We start from the raw sequence: 21,961 nt of genomic DNA, 5'->3' as shown, positions 1-21,961 counted from the left end.
AATTCCTTACTTTTGATTTAATTATTCCAAATTACAATAAATCACTTTTGTGAAACCAACCTAAAATTAAATATTCTTATAAACTAAACTAATATACCAGATGACATAATAATTATATATCATATTTAATGCGCAGTTCTATGACTAGTTTATACTAAAATTCTAAAAACACAAAATATGATTGAAATAATCTTTCATTAAACATTTAGCAACTGTAGCCAAAATATTTGCAGCTGAGTAAATGTTGCAAAGTGATTATGTGAAACTAGTTCATTTTCCTATTGAGAATTTCTGGCCTGAATGTGGAATTGAAAATTTCAGCAAAGAGTGGAAGGTGTAATGGTACAAATATAATGACCGGAATGCTAGCAAACACGATGGCCACAGTCACTATGTGCAACTCTACTTGTACCACAATAGAAAGGGCAGCACAAAAGGAAATCATCATCGTCACAACAGAGAAGAAAAGAGTGGAAAGACCTATAAGCAGCTTAGTGGGCAAGACATTGAGAAAATCTTCTTCAGCATAACGTGATGTGAGAATTCCTAGAAACATCAACACTGAAGTTGAGGAAGCACAAAGAGACATTGCATCAGATACTATGAAAACGGTAAATATCATGTGATTTAAGTAGAATGGGGTGCCCGTATTCTGATCACTACCACCAGGAACTGTGAAAGCTGCAGAGAACATAATGGTAATTATAAGAGTTCCCACAATTGTAAAAGAACTTGCTGTCTCCTTTGCCCATTTCTCCCCCTCCTTCCTTAAGTCCTCATGGTTTTGACTGAACAATTCACGAGGCTTTTTGCCATCTATGTTTAAAGCTTCCTTACACTTACGAGGCACAATGCTTTCCACTGCCTGCAATGGGTTTTTAAATAGCTAATAAGAATGCTATTAAAACTACATTGTGAAGACTAGGTCCAATCTACGTTCTTCTTCAAGAATAATTATTACAGGGAAACAATAAATCTATAGGCAAATTTTTTTTTTAAAATTGTGGGCAATGTTATCCAAAAAAATAAACAATGGCCAAATGTACACTTCCAATTTGGTTTATAATCTAGCCTTTCCCCTCATGTTAGTTTTGGTAATATGAATGTGGTATATATGCTGTGTACGAAAATAAAAATGAAAAATATAATATTTGGTACAAAACTACTTGGCATTAGGACAAATGGAAAACTGTATGCATTACATTCTCCATTTTGTAATTTCACGTTTGAGGGTTGTGTCAATTCATAGATTTTTGACAAGATTATTGATTTCCTTTTTTCTTTTTACCTTAAACCATTGAAGTTCCCTTTGCATCTGAAGAGCTGCACCAGGTCTGCGATCAAGCTCAGAGGAAGGCGCTAACATTCCTGCCAAATGCAACATGTTATTATCAAACGCATCTATGTGAGATGTAACTAACTGCCTGCTTCCTTTAAGTTGAAATATGTAGTTGAAAATTTTTTCTCGGCGACATAGAATTGCATGAGAAAATATGCCTCTTAAATCCTCATCAACAACCCATAGAAGATCAGGACTAACTCGAGTCATCTCAATTATAAACTCAACAATTCCATGCTTGGCAGCTTCCAACATAGCTTCATAAGCAGAAGCCTTCTGGAGTTGTGATTCATCAAAACCAGATATTTTTCTACAAAAGCAAAGAAGTATTTCAAGGGCCTGGGCATGGGTCTGCTTTTGACTATATATTTTCTTGATTCCTGGAACAAAATTAACACAAATAAGATAAGATGGTATCAGCAGAAGGAAAAGAACATTACCTGAAACATGACTGAAAAAATTAAAAAATATCGAGTAAACCACTTGGTGTGGGAGAGCAACGCGTATACACACACTAAGAGCATTCGCATAAACTCGTGCAAAAATTCATGTCTATTTTAGCATAAGAACCTACTTACAAAAAAAAAATTAAAAAAAACTTTTCCTAAACACCCACATTAGATTATTTAATTCTCTACATTTCATTTAAATATTATTTATTTATCAATTTTTATTGCTCTCCCAAATCACCTCTCTCTCTCTCTGAGTAAAGAGAATATTAAAAAACAAAATTTGCATATGAACAGTAACCATGTATTTGCACAATTACTGTAGCTAGAATCCTATTTTGCACAAATTTGCATGAGCTGATGTGAATGTTTTTTGGGGTTGGTTGGGAAAATTGTGGAGCTTATTCTATTTTAGATGGATTAATGTGAATTGGGGTTGGTTGGGAAAATTGTGGAGCTTATTCTATTTTAGATGGATTAATGTGAATGCTCTAATGGTTATAAGATATATCCACTGGAGAGTGGAGAAAGTTGAATTTATCAGTTCATTAAAAGGTTAGACAAACATTTTTCACAAAATTTTGGATACAGTCCGTGGCAAAATACAAAAAATTGATTCTTTATGGGATATGGCCAGGGGCAGAGTTAGGACTGTAGGATTGTTGGGGCCAAATGAGCGCTGGCAACGACAAGTTTATTAAGAGAAAGTGAAAATGTTTATTTTTATTTACTCTTTCGTGTTTTTCTAGATAATGTAAAAATTATATGTAACTTATTTTATTGATTTCAAGAAAATTCAACCTGAAGTCTCCAGACACTTGGTGTGCATCCAGACACTTGGTCTACCATGGGGTCTTTGTTTGCATCTTATCAATTGAAAATCCATTGAAGATACAAAAATGAGCAAACCTGACCACCACCCCCTCCCCATCCTGTCCTCTACCAGGAACTTTGCTGCACCACTCTTGCCCCTACAAACAGCATTGCCTCCACCGCAAACCATGTCCCCCCAAGCAACTGACCCATGCCTTGCCAAAAATGTTGCCTCCACAACCCAACACACAATTACATCCTCAGATAGTCTCTGGAGATGTTTGGTATCACCCAAAAAGGACCCCAACAATTTTACTTTGGAGGGCCCAGGCAAAACTATTGTATTAGCTTTTATTAGTTCTCTTTAAAGCCCATGCCCACTACTTAGATCAATTTTTTTTTTATGCCTAAAACTAACTATTAGTCAAATGCATTAGTACCCAAAATACTATATATCATGCATTAGTTTTGAAAAAAGAAAAAGAAAAGTGTTTCAATTAACTTGAAGTATGTATAATAGTGCAAAATTTTTGTTAGAAATTTTTAATCAATGTAATTCTTATTAGTACCCAAAATACTAATAAAACTAAACGGCGAATTGATCATTTTAAGGTAATTTTTTTCCCTTGAGTTTCTCCTATTATAGGTCCATAACATTCATAGAAATAAAATATAAGTGTATAATAAAGCTAGACTAAATGTCAATAGCAAACAATATTAATAGAAATTAAATATAAAAAAATAACGGTTAGCAAGCATAAAATAAATTGCATCTAAATTCAACCAAATTAGATATTATAGTGAAAACAATAAATTCAAGATCACTTTTGTACCTCTCAAATATATAGAACTTTAACTTAATTAGAACACCATAAACCATAATCATAAGATTATTAATTAAAGATTGAACTATAATAGAAATGAAAAGGCAAAACAAGAATTGTGTACCTCTCAAAATTCACATAGCTTGGTATTATTGTTAGAAGATATATTTTTTTCTTAGGATATGCTTGTTAAGGAAGAGTTTTAATGAAGTGAAATTGAAGAGAATGTGAGACTACTAAGTGATTAAAATTTTTTGGGTGATTGGAAGGTAAAATCTATAAAGTATTTTGGGAAAAGCTCAACTAAAGAAGTTAGTAAAAATATCGGTTGTTGACATGTTGAGAGGGAGATGAGGAAAAACTAACAGCAAAAGACGAAAACATGTAAAACAAACTAAGGGGCAAAGACAAGTTGGGGGGCCAAATCTTGTGCTGGGGTGGCTAGCTCATGAAAAGACTAAATTGGGGCATTAGTTTTACCTACTCTACAACAGTTTTTTTTTTTTTTTTTTTTAAATGGGGGGCCATGCCCCCCACAGATACATACAGCTCCACCCCTGCCTCCGCCACCAATCCACAAGAAAGATTTTCTCCTCTCAACCAACATAGCATACACGTATACAGCTCCAGGTTACCCATCCATGCCAAACACACCCATAGCCAATCCACAGCCTAGCCATCTTCCCCAACACCAAACAACCAATCATTGCCCAATTTCTGTGTCGACAGGCGAAAATTACTAATAACCAAAAACAATTTGAATGATATTTTGAAGGAAACCAGATCAATCAGCAAAATTTGCTGAATAGTACCCTTTAAAAAAAAAATTTGGTGAATAGCATGCGGCTTAACTTATTTAGTTAAGTGGACCATTTCTGGAACTTGAGTTTGTCAAACTCAAGTTCCAACCCAAAATCGAGTTTAGCAAACTCGAGTTCCAATTGGTTTAGACGTCTGACATGGATTAAAAAAAAAAACGTGGAACTCAAGTTTAGCAAACTCGAATTCCAGGCAGTTAAAAAACTTCCGTTTCAAACTCTCATGTTTTCTCCAATTTTAATATAGATGAAAGACACTTGGTAGACCAACAATCCAAAGGCTAAAAAAAACCCACATCATTCTCTCTCAATTTTGTCTCTCTTTCTCTCACTCTTTCTCAATAACTCAGAAGCTTCACCGCCCAAGCAAACCAATTTTTTTTTTCACATTTAACATTATTTTTAAAATATTTTAGTTAGTTGTAATGTTTGTAAAACTATGTAACAAACTAGCATCTCAAGACTCTAAAACTCGAGTTCAAAGGTGAAATTCGAGTTTCTAAAACTCAAGTTGTGTGTGATGGCAATTTGATGTGGAAAAAAATCCACGTGGAAATCGAGTATTTAAAACTCGATTTCCTGTGTTCACCTGGTCCTTTCTTCTTCCGTGGACTCCTTTCTTCTTTGTTCTTTGTTCTTCTTTGTTCACCTGGTCCTGTCTTCTTCCATGGAATCCTTAATCGTGTTCAGATCTTCATCGTGTTCTTTCTATTCCCGTGCGGACTATTCTTCTTCCTCTGGGTTCTTCTCTTCGTCTTCAATTTCTTCAAAATCTCAGATCTTCATCGTGTTCTTCAGATTCTTCTTCTTCTTTTATGGAAATCGAGTCTCTAAGACTAGATTTCCATGTCAGCAATCAGAACTCAAGGCTTTGAGTCTCGATTTCTTCATTGAACTCGAGCCTCAAAGGCTCGAGATGTTATTCTCCAAAATTCTTCCCACTTCCTGCTAACCAACGATATAGTGTGGCAAACTCATGCTACTCTACAAATTACCTCCAAGCAAACCTACTATCATACAGACACCCAAAACCATTGGCAAAGAACAGCAAGGAGTTGTTGAAAATAATGCCAAAGACGCCATCTGAGACGCATGGCCTGCACATCAAGATCACTGCCACAACTTAAAAGCTCAACAAATTTTTTTCTTTGATTTTATATTCCTAATTTCCAACATCTATGTCTCTCCTTCTTGCTACTGATTTCATCACTGCTGCATGGTTACTCTTCTCTCTTTTTGTTTCTAGCACTTCATTTTGTGAGATATTGATGGATGGCTGATTGATTATGGGTACTAGTATGTGGCTTAAATTTCTTTGATTTTACAGTTATGGGTTTTGCAAGGTTATTCTTGGGGTTTCTTTTTGAGGGAGACAAATTTCGAGAGTTCTTGCTTCACCTCTTTTGGGTTCTATGAATTTGTCCAAAATTTTTGTTTCAATTTGGGTGATGCTTTCTTCTCTAGTGAGATCTGGTCTTAGCTCTAAAAAACTTTACCCGATTGGAACTCAAGTTTACTAAACTTGAGTTCCACATTTTTTTTTTATCCCATGTTAGACGACTAAACCAATTGAAACTTGATTTTGGGTTGGAACTCGAGTTTGACAAGCTCGAGTTCCAGAAAGAGTCTACTTTACTAAATAAGTTCAGCTGCATCCTATTCACCAAAAAATTTTCTAAAAAGTTACTATTCAGCAAATTTTTCCCAGGGCAATCCCTATAATATACAAGAACAAAAAGGCCAAAGGAAAGCAGGAAAATCACCACTGGGACGCGAGGGGCTAAATTGGCTTCTCGGCCAATTTGAAGCTGAAAAAATATCCAACTCAAATGACTTCTTCCACAGCCATAGAGATGGGTACATGGATATATATATATATATCACTTGGTATGCAAAAAGTTACAGTTGTAAGTATGATGATGTAGTGAGAAGAACGAGGAAGAGAAGAATAAAGAGAGACAGAGAAAGAAAAGGTTTAGGCCATAATTAGTCAAACCCACACCTTAGCAAATATTTATATTTGGGTTTATAGCATGATTACAAATATACCCTTACTAACATGCTAATATAAATAAATAAAAACTAAATAGTACAAACTAACACAAACCTCCATGGCAGGTTACTATTTCACAGTGGAGGCAATCAAGGGGTGGTTCACGTACCAGAAAGGAAGAATGGAAGCGGGTGGGAGGTGTTTGCAGTGGGGATCTGGCAGATTTTGTTAGGGGAGGCACCGGTTGATAAAACAACAGAGTAACCACCAAGAAAGGAGAAAGCCACTGCACCAGGGCTAGGGGACAACCTGCTGCACTAAATCAGTGGTCTTAAATGCTGATCCCAATAAGGAACTAAGGAAGCTTCTAGGAAGAGAGAAGTTGACCCAAGAATGACAGAATCAAAAAAGCAGTTCTAGGATCACACCATTTGCGAGGACTTGCTGAAGTGGTTCTTCTAGGACCATGCCATTTGTGACAACTTGCTGGAGCGGTTGACGGTGAGTGGTGGACAATCATTCTCACATGAACTCATCTCTTTTTCTTCACCACTCATAGTCAACCATATCAAAGTTGTTGTAAAAGTTGTGCCTGTAGACTTTCTCATAAAAAATTCTTCTAGGACCACACCGTTTGACAACTTTTGTCACACCTTGCTGAAGTAGCTGAATATAAGTGTTGGACAATTACTTTCACTTTCACATGAACTCATCACTTTTTCTCCACCACTTATAGTTGACCATATGAAAATTATGGCAAAAGTTGTGGTGCACAAAAGTCCCCAATTCCCACATTTTGTGCCATATTTAAGGACTTCACAATATCCAGATGTCTAGATGTTTAAAATGTGACTGTTATGAATAGAGGCCAATTAGATGGGGTTGTGTCAGGCCTATTGGGCCAGCCCATTAGAGAAACAAAATGAAGTGGTAAAGGTAGGTGGGCAGAGCAACAAGGCCAAAATCTCCATCGACTGAAGCTCAAGGCCTCAAGTCTTTTAAAAGACGAAGCCCATCACTTTGGTTCAGTAGGCTTGTGTGGACTCAATGAGTTGGTGAATGGCCTACATCAGCCACAAAGGATAAGTCCACTTGGGACGAGCTTTAGGCATGCAACCTATCGAAAGAAAAGGGGCCAGAGCATAGTTTTGGTGACTTTTTCAAGAAGACAGGGGCTTTGAAGGGGAGGAGACAACTGTTGAAAAGGGGGCCACTGATGAGGAGATTGATGGCTTTCTGATATTGGTGTACCACAGGGACATAAGGGAGGACTAATTGAAGTACACTCCAACATCAGTTTCTGGGCTTGTGGTCGGACCATGAGCTCTCCCTGGTTATAGTGGGATCATGTGGGCTTCCTACAAACACAGCTATGGGGTAGGACAATGAAGAAGACAAGCCTGGCTTGGCAGATGGTGTCTCTAGGGCTAGGAAAGGGGTGGAGGAAACTTAGGGGCAGACTCTGCTAGGACAAAATGGCAACTAAGTGGAATGAAATGTTCTATGTAAAGTCTTATTACGGTCTATTGCATACCCATACAGTGAGTAATTTCCCTTGGAGGGGTATTTGGTGTGCTGCAGCATCGAGGAGGGCTGCTTTCTTTGTGTGGGACGGCCTGTTGGGGAAAGATCTTGACCAATAAAATCTGCAAAAAAGAGGTATCATATTGGTAGATTGGGGTTGTTTATGTAGAAAAGGGGCAAAAACAGTGGATCATTTGCTACTTCATCGTAGGTTTGCTTCTTAGATGGGGGAAGCTATATGAGCTTCAATGGATAATGCAAAAAACTTTGTGGGAACTCCTAGTTGGCTGGCAGATGCAGTGGAACTGGTTTGGTAAATGCTTATTGGTGGTGTAAAATTTAGCTCCCTTGTGTTTGATGCGGATAAATGGAAACAGAACAATCATACTTGTGAGAATGTGGAAGTTTCAAAATTCTAGCTGAAAACCTCCTTTCTTAGATCGCAGAGTGGTCAAATGTCTTGGGTTAAGTGATAGTAGTACTGTCCCAGAATTTAGTGCTTCATTTTTGTTTTCTTGTAATTCTTGACATTCTTCTAGATTACCTTGTCCTTTTTCACACATGAAGTAGCTTTTATGCAATAAAATACATTACTTATAAAAATGAGAGAGAGAGAGAGAGAGAAGGGTGGGGGGAGGGAATAGAAGTCCAATGGAGGAGGCCGATAACTATTTTTTTGAAAGATGTCCTTTAAACTTGATATAAAAATGCTTCCCCCAACCTCCTCACCTCCACAACCCCACCCTCCCCCCCCCCCCCCCCACCCCAAAAACAAAACACCAAAGAGAAAATTTTTGCTCCACACTTGGCCATGGCCCTGCCTTTCCTTTTTTATCTTCTTCTTGAGCCACAACCCCTTGGTCCCATTTAAATATATCACCCCCCCCCCCCCCAAAAAAAAAGTTTGAAGCTAAAATTCAAACAAAAAAACAGAAGTGCAAGAAAATCGTCAAGCTACAAAAGCAAAGGAAAAAAAAATTCATTTCAAAGTTTTCAAGCCATGGAAGAGAAATCAATCAACACCAAAGTAAGAAATAAGATGAATCATGGGATTAAATGTCCGAGGACAGTGTCATTTTATTTTATATTTATTGTTATTTTTCTTTTATTAATTATTTACTGAATGTTAAATTGTACCCTGAAATAAACATAAATATAAAGTATATAAAATAATTTAACATTGGCTAAATAATTTTATACACCTGAAATAAACATAAATTATACCCTAAAATATAAAAAATATACTTAAAATAAATATTTATTTATTTATTATCATATTCCTGCTGTGTCATGTCACCATGTCTCATGTCGCATTGTGTTCCATATTGTGTCCTTGTCTATGCTTCCTTGATGTAAGTGTTTATTTTTGGAACTATAAAAACTATAAAAAAAAAAAGTGTTTATTTTTGGGTTTATGGTGTTAATTGTATTAGTTGTTAATTCAGTGATGTTGGAGAAGAAAGAAAGAAAGGGAGATGAAGGACAGTGAAGAAGGAAAGAAAATTTTGAAATTTTAGGATGAAAATGAAAATTTGCTAAACTTAGAGGGTATAATTTGTAATAGAGATATTATTTTTTAATATATCCAGGTCAAGGTTGAGGCAACAGAGCCAATCTTGGCCTGACCCTGTTGCAAGTGGAGTAGAAAAGACCCAACCATACCCCCTGAAACCTATCCCATCCAAGAGCAAGTAGAAATGGGCCTATTAAATTACCAATTCTCCCAAAAACTTAAGCTATTAGGAAATGGTGAATTTAATCCCTTAATCATAATTCTAACACTCTCACTCACATGTGGACGGGTCTAAACTTACCCTTAATAAGTGGAGGTCCAACAAGTGAAAATTTAACATTTTAGAAAATTGTGAATTTAATCACTTAACTATAATCCTAACGGGCTAATGAAGGCCAGACCCATATTGCCATCCTTGACTACAAGGTATATATAGTATATTACATGGTTTTACATATTGGTGAAAATACCCACGTTAGTCTTTCTTTACATAGGAATTGATACATTGTGTATGTGTGTGTGTGTGTGTGTGTGTGTGTCTAAAACATAATGCACTAGCATTCCTATTTTTATGTGGATATGATTTGCAATGAAAGATGTTTCTCTACATAAGAGATTGTATCCACACACATTCCCATTTCTGTAAGGTTTGGGAGACAATGTTGGTAGGCAACTTTATACCCAATCTTGGAGCTGCTGATTGTCAAACTCAAACCCACGATACGTCTCTTGGGTGGATGATACTTGTCATTTCACCATGATCCGAACTCTTAACATATTCTACACATGGTATATAAAAGTCAACTTTTTTTTGCTCAAGTATAAGTTGACTTAAGAAATAAAGAAAGTCAATTGAGCAAGAGGATTTGATTGTATCCTTTAATGCTCAGCTTCATGTTGCTGAATAGACATCCACCCCCAACCTGCTAATATCGCAACCCAAGGGTTTATTAAAAACTGATGAGGTATTTTTATTAGGAAGAGGAAATTTTCACTGTTTGACTGATGGCTCCATTCCTTCTAAGAATCCTGAATATGCTGATTTGAGAACTGGGAATGCAGAGGTTAGGAGTTACTATTGAAACAGTATGGGTTCTAAGATAATTTGTAAATGTTTTATACGCCAACTACAAAACTTATGTGAGAGTAGCCCAAGAGTTGTATTTTAATTATATCTGCAGACTGCAGCTTTGGTCAATCTAGGTAAATCTTATTATCTTATGGATAGTAATTTATAACCATATCTGCATATGATGTGGCAAAAATTCTAAGGCACAACAAATATTACAACATTTTTAATAACTATTGAAGTGGCTGTTTGTGATTAATGTACAGTAAAACAAATGTCAATGGTGGTTCCTTGTGAAAAAGATGTTGTATTAATCACAATTTGCCAACTCAACAAGTTGTGAAATGTTTTGATTGTAGAAATGTTGATGATGCGGGGAAGGAAAATAAGGATGTATATGGTAAGGAGATACACTTTGATATTAAAGCAAGGAGGTAATATTTAGGTCAAGCCACCTAAAGATTTGGCCGAGGGGGAAACACGATGGAAAAATTGTTTAATTCCATATCTTCTTGTGTTAGAATCCAGGTCAAATTAATTGACCAATGACTTGCATGGCATCCATATGGGCCATTTAAAATAGAATGGAGCTTCAATTAACAGTTGATTAGGTGGTTAATTATAGAGATTCCTCAATCATGCAAAGATCTAGGATAGTTCCCTAATATATCTGAAAGTCTCCTCAATCAAAGAGTAAAGATATCAATTTTTTTTTTTTTTAGAAAAAAAAAAAAAGTACCTCATTATATTCTGTCACTATTGTATAACAAATAATATATGCTAAAAAGTAACATTAATTATTAGGTATTATGAGAAATAATCCAAAACATATAGGTATTCTAATTTGTAACTTTTGACTCAAATCCTGATAAAGATGTATTTGTTTTTTTAAGTTCTTTAAGGAAAAACCAAGTGATGCAAACATGTCTTATGTAGGGATTGCAATGGTGAAGTTTTGGGAAAGGAAGATTAAAGATTAAAAAAGAAAGATTAAATATATGGGCTAATTATGATCTGGGGCCTACTGAGCACTACCCATAGGTTACAGTAGCTACTTTTAGGTCTTACTTTTATGTTTATTTGCATTTGAAAGTTGCTGGTTCAGATTTCTTTTAGTTTTATTTGCTTTTAAGTGTCGGGATCTTTTGTAATCTTTAGATTCCTCTAATGGCCCGTCGTTTGGTCAAACCCTTCTTATTTTTGGTTTCATCATGTTGTGTTGTTATTACTAGGTATTTAATGGAAATTTTTAGGTTATAAGTAATCATTTAGTGTGGGCTTAGTTGTCAAAGCCCATTAAGTCCAAATCCTATCAAGATTAGGTTTAATCGGCTATTTATATGGATATAATTGTTTCCATTCAATGGACAACAAGTTTATTGAGGTCTGTGATATGCAACCCTACTCTTAAGGAGTGATGCTGAAAAAACCCAAGGTGCAATGCTTAGGAAATGCGTTGATCCATCTTCTGCCTCATCATTTTTAAACAATTCAAACCGGACTATAACTAAATACATACGATACCAATCAAATGCCAAAAAAAAAAAAATTTAAAAAAAAAAAAACAGGAAATGGAGCTAGAGGTCTAAGATCAATAGTGATCACATGGGGAAGAACTTTGAGCTTAGAGCTATGCTGATAAACATAAGAATTTTGGATGGAGAAAATATGATTACATGGTTGCACTTTTGATGCAACTGTCTGTCACACACAAACGAATAGGGGGCTTTGATGGCACTATATAACACTTTTTGGCTAGTATTTATATTAATATGAAGGACATATTGGTAATATTATGAAAATGATGACTTTGTAATAAATGACATCTATTCAGGCAAAAAAAAAAAAAAATTGAGATTGAAAAGATTTAAATTGCTTTATACCTGGTAATTTTTCATAATTGACACTAGTTGATGCATGAGCTGCTCGTATGTGTAGACCTATAATCAAAGAGAGCCTGAATTAGTATTTGGTGAAGAACTATATTAAGACACTCAAAATTTATCATTAATTCAAGATAAGCTGAGATAAGATCACAAGTTTGAATCATTTTCAATTGAACTTAAATTGTTTTGGTGGGTAGAAAATCATTTCTTTGAAAATAGGAGAACAGAGAACACTAGAAATACAACAAAATTAAAAGATAAATGAATTCTATAAAATACATGGAATGAGCACTACCTAAGGCATACATCCAATCATACGGGGTTCTCAAGACTAAGTATTTGATCAAAATAAATGAAAGCTTAACCAGGATATGATTGCAGATTGTATTACTCAATTTTTCATAGATTTATATTCTGAGCAGCAAGTTGAAAGACCTTTTCCAGTTGTGTTGGAATTCCCAACAATATCCAGAGATAAAGCAGGTTGGTTGGAGAGACCTTTTGAGGAGGCAGAGATATTTGAAGTCATTAAGGAATTCAATGGTGACAAATCGCCCAGGTCAGATGGTTTTCCCATAGCATTTTTCCAATCTTGCTAGGAGATTCTCAAACCAGATCTTATGGTTGTGTTTCACCATTTTTTTGTTAAAGGTTAGTTTGAAAAGAGCTTGAATGCAACCTTCATTATTCTCATTCCAAAAAAATATCTGCTGCAGTAGAATTCAAGGACTTTACCTCTATTAGTCTTGTTGGGGGTTTATAAAATTATTGCTAAAGCTTTAGCCACTTGACTACGCGCAGTCATAGGAGATATAATTTCAGCTTCACAAAATTGAATGTATTTGGGTGTGAACTATAATTTTAGATATAATTTTAGATTTCTAGCTTTCTTTGACAAAGTTGAATGTATTTGGGTGTGAACTGTGTTTCAATTCTTTGGTATGAGAGTTGGTGAATCATAGTTTGTTTAATATTGTTGATGCCTAGGACTTAGATCAGATTGTGTCTTGAAGTTTGCAAATCAAATGCCTCTCATGTTATGTATCTTTAAAATGTAAATTAAAATAATATATTACTATCACTCTTCAAACTAGTGGAAAAAAATCTACAAGAGACGCTTTCCATATATAAACAAGTGAAATGGAGAGAGAGAATTCTAACATGAGTAGATCCATTGCTGCCAAAACGCAAGCCAACTTCCACTTTGGAATGCAGAAGGTGTTTGCGCCAATGCACACAAAGGGCGAAGCCCATCAAAGTCTAAAGTAATTTGCAAGTCTTTGCAATCCTGGAGCAAATCCAAAGCAACATCTATCATATAAAAGAAACAAACAAAGAGAATAGGTTAAGGTACATACTTTAATATTTTGTTCAGCTATAAATAATTGTTAAACTACTTGTTTGGTTTAGATAATAATACCAAATATTTCATTGCTGATACATTGACTGAGAAGCAAAGCACCGTTGCGGCTATTGTCCTGATATAATATGGGTGATGGTGTGACAGTGTAAAGATAGCGAGTCATCTCTTTATAGCCATTCCCAGAAGCCAATACAATTGGAATTGAGCCATCCATGGCCTTGATACTAACCAAGGTGTCATTCAATCTTACCATGCACCTTGCCATCTTTGTGATTCCAGTTAAATTAGCAGCAAGAGCAAGAGCAGTGTAACCACCTACATCCCGCACTTCCAGTGCTTGTTTTGGCATCAACCGCACCAGCTCCTCCACAATAGCTTCATGTCTAGCAATGACTGCAATATGAAGAGCCGTCCTGCCTGAAGATGAGGTCAAACAAACTGCTTCGGGGTTCTTATAAATTATCTTTTTCGCTTCATACCAGTCACCACTTTCCACATATTTGTGTAAGTGCATATACTGAAGGCGGCTATCTGCCATCCCTGCAAAGTTTTAATTCTTTTAACTGTAAAGTGAATGAGATGAACTAAGTATCTAAAAGCACCTACTGGATTAAAACTGCCAATTTGTTTTCATTTACAGTATTAATATGGACCATCAGTCATCCAAAACGAATGCCTAGTCTTTTTTTTTATAAGTAATAAAGAAGTATATTAAAAAACACTACCTTATGCAGAAAAACATAAGGCAGAGAGAAAATTACAAAAAGATAAGAAACACAAGAGAGGAAAAGAGAAGGAAAAGAAACTAATTACAAAGAAGAGAGCTAAGGAACATGGGGAGAGAATCACTAGAAGCAAGTCCCCAAGCACTAGACCAATCAAACAAAGAGCCACTGAAAGAATCCAATAATTGGTCATCCGAACTTTCCATGTTCTCAAACGTCCTCCTATTTTGCTCCCTCCAAAGACACCACATTAAGCACAACGGAGCTAAATTTCAAATGCTAGACAAATGTTTTCCAAGCCAATTCCGCCAGCCAAAGAGCATATCTGCAACCGATCTTGGCAAGACCCAAGAAATCCCAAACAATCTAAATACCAAACTCCACAACCGATAAGCCTTACCACAATGAAGTAGCAAATGATCCACCGTCTCCCCATTACAATGGCACATAATGCACCAGTCAACAAAATCCATCCCTCTACCCCTCAAATTGTCACCTGTAAGGATCTTATCCCATACAGCAGTCCACACAAAGAAGGAGACACGCCGAGGAACCTTAACCTTCCAGACTCCTTTCCAAGGAAAAATTATGGGTAAGGGACTTCGTAACTTATTATAGAACGATCGGACATCAAAAACTCCATTCTTTGTCAACTTCCATCGCAAACGATCACCATTCTCATTGGGAGGTAAATTTGAAGCCAATGTACGGAGAAATTCCTCCACTCTACCCATTTCCCAATCACTTGGTCTCCAAATAAACCGCACACCCCAACTTCTCCGTTCCTCTATCCCCAACCGATCAAGAGAAGAGGCCACCGATGCCTCTTTATTTGAGGCAATCCCATACACACTCGGAAAAATCAGATGAAGTGGAGAATCCCCACACCATTGATCTGTCCAAAGCTTAACTCTATCTCCCGCCCCTACCTCAAACCGAATATTTTTGCTAATTCCTCCCAACCCATACGTATACTTCTCCACAAACCGCACCCATGAACCCCTCTATCAAGCTTGGAGGTCCATCCCCCCCCATTCTACCCCCAAACTTTAAAGCTATAACCCTTCTCCAAAGCCTTGTCTCCTCAATCCCAAACCGCCATAACCACTTCCCTAGTAGGGCTTTATTAAAAGTAGTTAATTTCCTTACTCTTAACCCACCATTTTCCAAAGGCACACACACCTTGTTCCATCCCACCAAATGTGTCTTGGAATGCCCCCACAAAAAATCCCTTTGCAACCTCTGAATTTTATGGGCCACATGCGTAAGGATGGTAAAAAGAGATGGAAAATAAGTAGGAAGACTTGCTAATGTACTTTTAAGCAACGTCAGTCTTCCACCTTTTGACAAATACATCTTCTTCCATCCGGCCAACTTACGCTCAATTTTCTCCAAAATAGGATTCCAAATAGTAGAAGACTTGTGGGACGCCCCCAATGGCATACCAAGATAGGTCATAGGCAAAGACCCAATCCGGCAGCCCAAGATTTCTGCCAAGAGATGGACATTAGGAACCTCCCCAATGGGAACCATTTCACTTTTCAACGCATTAACCTTCAAACCTGTCACTGCCTGGAAACAAAGAAGAAGCATCCGGACATGTAGAATCTATTCCTCATCTGCATCGCAGATCAGAATCGTGTCATCCGCAAACAAGAGATGCAAGACGCATACCCCTCCACCCCGTCTACCATTAGCCCTGAAACCTCGAATCAAACCAGCCCCTTTAACTCTTTTCATCATCCTATTAAAGACCTCCATCAGTACCAGAAACAGCAAGGAAGATAGTGGGTCCCTTGTCTCAATCCCCTCGAACTCCCAAAAAAATCATCTGGAGACCCATTAAACAAAACAGAAAATTGGACTATAGATGTGCAAGTGCGTATCCACCTACACCACCTCTCCCCGAATCCCATTCTCTTCAACAAATCTAGAAGAGCCTCCCAATTCACATGATCGTAGGCTTTCTCAATATCTCATTTACAAATAACCCCCGGAATCTTACTCTTTATCCTACTATCAACACACTCATTAGCAATAAGAATTGAATCAAGTATCTGTCTACCACCCACAAAGCTGTTCTGAGACTCGAATATCAGTTGATCCAAAACCTCTTTCAGGCGATTAGCCAACACCTTAGCCAAAATCTTTTAAACACTCCCCACCAAACTAATAGGTCTAAAGTCTCGAATATTGGAAGAATCATTCTTCTTCGGGATTAAGGCAATGAAAGTTGCATTAAGAGATTTTTCAAACTTATTGTGTTGATAAAACTCTTCAAACACAACTAAGACATCTCTTTCCACAACTCCCCAACAATGGTGGTAGAAGGCCATAGAGAAACCATTAGGGCCTGGAGCTTTATCTCCTTCCAACTCTTTGACAACTCTAAGAAGCTCCTCCTTTTCAAACCTCCGTTCAAGCCAGTCCCTCTCCAACCCCTCTATTTGATCAAATTCCAAGCCTTCCACAAAACAAATGCCTAGTCTGTAACTCAAATAACTGTTATTCCAATAGATGTTCTCAAAATGAAGGAAGGATGAGTCGCGGACCTTTCACAAATTGAAAATAATATAAGAGCACCATTGCTCCAAAGAATGCTTCTTTGAAATAGGAATGAGCAGTAAATTACTAAATTTACATTTCACAAATGCAACATTGCTGGCAGAGAGAAATGCTTCAGGCTTGGAATTTTTAAGACTTCAAGACCATGGAGATGTTTGACTCATTCATGAGGCCTGCTCTATGCAGGAATCTGTCTATGAAAGCCTCATATCATAGTTAAGAGCAACAAAACTTATCTTCTATTTAGAAAGTGCTTTTGCTTTCCTTATTTTACCACGGCTATCTATCAAATAACTTATCTATCTCCTCCAAGAATAAAGAAAAATATGTTTCAGGCCATGCTGTCACTAAATCAAATAACTGTCTTCCCTCCACTTTCCCATTACATACTCCCAAGTCCTTCTACAACACAAACTTTTTTTGCTCGTACTCCCAAGTCCTTCTACAACACAAACTTTTTTTTGCTTTTTTTATTTTACTACTTTTAGTGCTTCAACTATCCTACGACAAGAGCTTGCTCAATTTTCTATTTCTTCTGCTAAAAGTCCATCCAGTAAAGTTTGGAGATGCATAACTTGAAACTTCTCCATTTTTTTCCTTTAAAGAAAAATCCTCTAAACACACACAGAGCACTTTTAATAAGGTCAGTTGTATTAAGAATTAAAATTAAATAATACAAGCTATGGTACCACAACTCCAAATGTATGGTTTCTTATTATTAGAAGATTACTGCAGGCAGTCTATAGAGATTAGTACATTTCACCTAAGCAATGGTAATATCAACTGTAAAGTGGTGATGTCCACTACTTGCATTTTGTACATATTAGCTTCATAGAGGGTGGGGTTAGGTGATATGGCTGAGATGACAATTCAGCATGACAACGTTTTATAATAAAACATACTAAAACTTGTAGTATCTAATAATTTCCTTTTTATAACACATTTGAATCCTAGTCAATTGAAACTTTTCTATACTAAAGACCACAATACTAACTTTTATGAAGAAGCACAAAGTAGCTTTTGATATCTCATGCAAAGCATCAGACTGATCCATAGTACCCAGAAGTTATATATCACGAATTTGCCAAACATATGAAAAATTCACCTCCTATGGCAAGAAAAAGTGTCTTTAGTACATGTTGTGCATAACTTTCCATGCAAGTTACTTCAAGGCCACAAAACTGCACAATCACACACACTACCAGAGAGGGAGACAGCGAAACAGAGAGATAAAATGAGATGAGATGAGAGATCATTGATACCAATAACAAATCCATTTTTTTGATAGGTATATACCAATAACAAATCCATACACACACACACACACACACACACACACATATATATATAAAGAGGGAACAAGAGACAGAGAGATGAGATGATGGCTGATCGAGACCAATATCAAACTATTTAGGCTATTCAAATTGAGAAAGATTCAACCTAACAGTGTCTAGATTGGTTTTAAATGGTGTGTATCTATAACTTTGTTTATTATCAATTGATGTGAGAAGTGAAACTCTACTGTTCTTAGGTAGTTTCCCTATCAAATTTTCACTTACACAGACAAAATAGAGGCACACACATATGTGTGCATACAAACAAAAATATATAGCATTATAAATTTTGGACACTTTTTTTGAGAGTGGTGCATGGATTACTAGATTGGTTACCTTGTTCAGTGACTAGGTTGACTCTCAATTTTTCCCCATACATCATGGCCAAGGCATTCCAGGCACTTTTAGCTGTATCAAATTTCCTAACCTGAGAAAGTATTTCTGGCCCACAAGAAATTTGAATTGCATGTAAAGCTGTAGCATTGCTCTTTCTCCACCTCTTAAATCCGTCTTTGTCATCTTTCTCTTTCGGAGGTTCAGTGGTTTCTTCAACAATGTCCCAAAGATCTTGTGACAACAAATAGTTTTTTACACAGACGCTCCAATTCGCATAATTATCTTTTCTAAGAACTTCAAGAACAATTGCTCTAGAGGAAAAATTCCTTGCCATGCTCAATCTGTCATGATAACAATAGATGTTAAATCACAGTTTAAAATTCCTTTGGTCAACTAAAAACTTGCCTTCAATCATAATGAAGGATTAACATGTAAACTTATTTTAAATTCCAAGATGTGGCAAGTCACGCAATACATGTACTGACTAAAAGTTCACATTAAGTCAAAAGTCTAAGAATTTGTTTAAAGAAGAATTCTCTCTAAGCTTTTAAATAAAATTTATAAGGTCCCCTGCAGGATAATAGTGGCTAACATGGCTGCTGAGAAAAAGATTGTTACCCAAAATGCTTTTGGTAAAAGAACCATTACAAAGAAGTTTTTACATTTTAGCTACTAAATATTTGAGCTGTTCTTGCCAGAAGTTTGGTTTAGAAGTTTAAGTTCTTTTCATGCCAGCAAAGTGACCTTTTGGAGCTCTATTTAAGAACCCATGGGTTCAGTTTTGTAAGACAAGGTTTGACTGATTCTTCCTACAGCCAAGCTTGCATAACAATTGTTCTGTCAATAGGTCTACAGGCATTTGTCCATTTAAGGTCGTGCATGGCTATAAACCTAGAAAGTCTTTAGATCTTTTGACCATGTCCCCTCATGTTAGAATTCCTGACTCTACCAAGGTATTTGCACGACATATTTATGATTTGCATCATGAGATTCACAAGCATATTTAAGCAAGTAATCTTCAATATAAAGTTACTAACACCCATCAACATTATATTGAGTTTCAAGTAGGGGATTACGTCATAATTCGAATTAGGCTTAATGTTTTCCCTTTGGGACCATTAAGAAATTGCAAGCTTGTAGTGTTGGACAGTTCAAGATATTGAATGGGTTGGTTCAAATGCATATGTCACTGACCTCTCACCTAATTTTAATATAATGGATCCAGTTGCCAATAAAGGTTAAACAGTTATCTCTAACACCCCTTTTGATGACATGACCCTGTTGACATCCCTATCCCTAATCTGCACCCCTAAATATTGATGCAATATAGATGAGCATATTGTTTCTACCAAGGATGGATGAGTTCAATACTTTTTAGTTTGTTGGCAGGGACGACCATATCCTGATTGCACATGGAGTACTCGAGAAGAGCTACAACAGCCAGATCGAAACTTGCTTGAGTACAACCAGAGTTGCCAAAATTTACACTCAACAGGATCAAGTTCTTCCCACCCCTAGGGGAGTTTTTGGCAGACACAAGATATAGGCCTCCAATTACGCAGACCTATGGACATAGACACAATATGAAAACCCTTATAGATAGAGACTGCTAATAATTGGGCCTAAAGGCCTACCAAGCCTAATCATTTAAAAATAAGACTTTCTTTTACATAATTTGTTATATTCTTTTCCTATTTGGTTTAGGAGTTCTTTTCTTGCAAAGCAAAGTTAAGTTTTGGAACTCTATTTAAGAACACATAGGTTCATTTTTGTAAGACAAAGATTGATTGATAAATATGTCTCCAAGAATCTTTCCAATGGTTTGGTGCTGACTCCAATCAACCCTTGATACTGACTTCTAGAGGTTTCTTCCTGCTTGGTGCAAACTCCAAGTAAGCCTAGGTGCTGACTCCTAAGTTACTCATCCTTAATTTTTCCGTTCTTCAATTTATTATTGCACTATTTTAGTTTTGTCCTATGTCACATGGGCTTCATTTATTTACCATATCCACATCATACTTTGTGCTTACACTAATGCGGATTAGGCCGGAATCAAACATAGTCACTCCACTCCAGCTTTTGCTTCTTACTTGTCAACTCATGCATCTCATGGCATAGCAAAAAGCAAACTCTGGTTTTATCTTCCAGCACAGAAGTTAAATATACAGCACTGGTTGATATTTCCTGTGAGGTTCTGTGGCTAAGTAGACTTCTTCAAAAAATTGGGGGCTTCCTCATCTTCTACAACTCCAGTTTACTATGATAATTGGAGTGCGATGCAGATTTCTCACAATGATGTCTTCCATGTACAGACCAAACACATAAAAATAGATTGCCATTATTCGGAACCACCTCCTCCAGGGTACCTTACATTTGTGCCATATTTCCACCCATGATCAGCTGGTAGATATCTTCTCCAAATTCATCAAACAGGTGAATTTTGTGATTTTGTATCCAAAATCAAGAGGGCATCCTGTAATCCTTCTCGAGTTTGGGGGCTCTTACAACATACTTTATTAGATAATAGGACAGTATAGGTCCAGACCCATTGTACTTTATTTTGCCATTACTCACATCACTTGTATAACACTCATTTTAGTTGTACTACACTCATATCATCATGAGCCTACTCTTGTACAGTGTTACGTACCGCAAGATTTTCATAATAACAAAACTACTCCTAGCTATTAAAATCATTGATTCATTATTCGAGTGGCAAAAAAAAAATCATACAAAACAACCTCTAGATTTGATAGGAAGTGCTTGGCACCAAATAATAATAAGAATAAAAATACTTGACCAAAGTTCCAATTTCCAGAGACCATATATCATTTTTTTTTTAAAACCCGAATTGAACCTGGGGAAATATATATATATATATATATATATACACACACATTAAAAATAATAGGAAAGAAATTAAGCAAACGTACCTGAAATCTGGGAATCAAGCACTGATGGCATCCAATTTGTGGATATGCAAATATATATATATAAATATATATATATAAAGAGAGAGAGAGAGAGACGGGGTTGATGAAATGGAGTTTGTAAATCGAGTTTTGGAGCGAAGATGCTTGAAATTTGAATAATAAAAGACTAGATTGAGAGAGAGAGAGAGAAGATGCTTGGAATTCTCCAACAGCAAGAGGAACAATGGGTCGAAAAGCAATAGACCACGTTATCTTTGGAACCTCACTTTTGGGTATTTTTGGAAAAATAACAGTAAAACTCAACTACAAACTATTTTCTTAGTTAGCACACTTTTGGAACTATTTAGAAAACTAACATATCAATGGTAATAAACTCGATTTTGAAGTGCTAAAATCGAGTCCATTAAACTCGATTTCACAGTCTTGCCTTCTTCACTCTGTCTCTCCCTCACTCAACACACTCCGCCTCTCCCTCAC

The 21,961-nt window shown here is 36.4% G+C and overlaps 1 protein-coding gene across 4 annotated transcripts; it reads right to left on the bottom strand.

Annotated features, from left to right (window-relative positions):
* Positions 1–178: 178 nt before the first annotated feature.
* LOC142607875 (uncharacterized) lies at positions 179–21,723 on the bottom strand. Of its 4 annotated transcripts, XM_075779533.1 has the most exons (9): positions 21,485–21,723; positions 18,552–18,892; positions 17,987–18,079; positions 13,649–14,131; positions 13,390–13,539; positions 12,226–12,282; positions 1,498–1,719; positions 1,289–1,368; positions 179–865 (listed from the first exon to the last, which is right to left on the bottom strand). In XM_075779533.1, the coding sequence occupies exons 2-9, from the start codon at positions 18,883–18,885 to the stop codon at positions 266–268; spliced, it is 2,019 nt and encodes a 672-aa protein (XP_075635648.1). In that variant the 5' UTR covers positions 18,886–18,892; positions 21,485–21,723; the 3' UTR covers positions 179–265. The 4 variants fall into 4 exon arrangements, with proteins under 4 accessions (XP_075635648.1, XP_075635646.1, XP_075635647.1 ...); XM_075779531.1 differs by having other exon boundaries at positions 1,289–1,719; XM_075779532.1 differs by lacking the exon at positions 17,987–18,079 and having other exon boundaries at positions 1,289–1,719; positions 21,485–21,722.
* Between the last annotated feature and the right edge of the window lie 238 nt (positions 21,724–21,961).

Source organism: Castanea sativa, chromosome 8 (genome assembly GCF_040712315.1).
Source record: "Castanea sativa cultivar Marrone di Chiusa Pesio chromosome 8, ASM4071231v1".
In the NCBI taxonomy this organism is placed as follows: Eukaryota; Viridiplantae; Streptophyta; class Magnoliopsida; order Fagales; family Fagaceae; genus Castanea; species Castanea sativa.
Note: the sequence above shows the minus strand (reverse complement) of the source record. Positions and strands in the feature narration are given on the sequence as shown.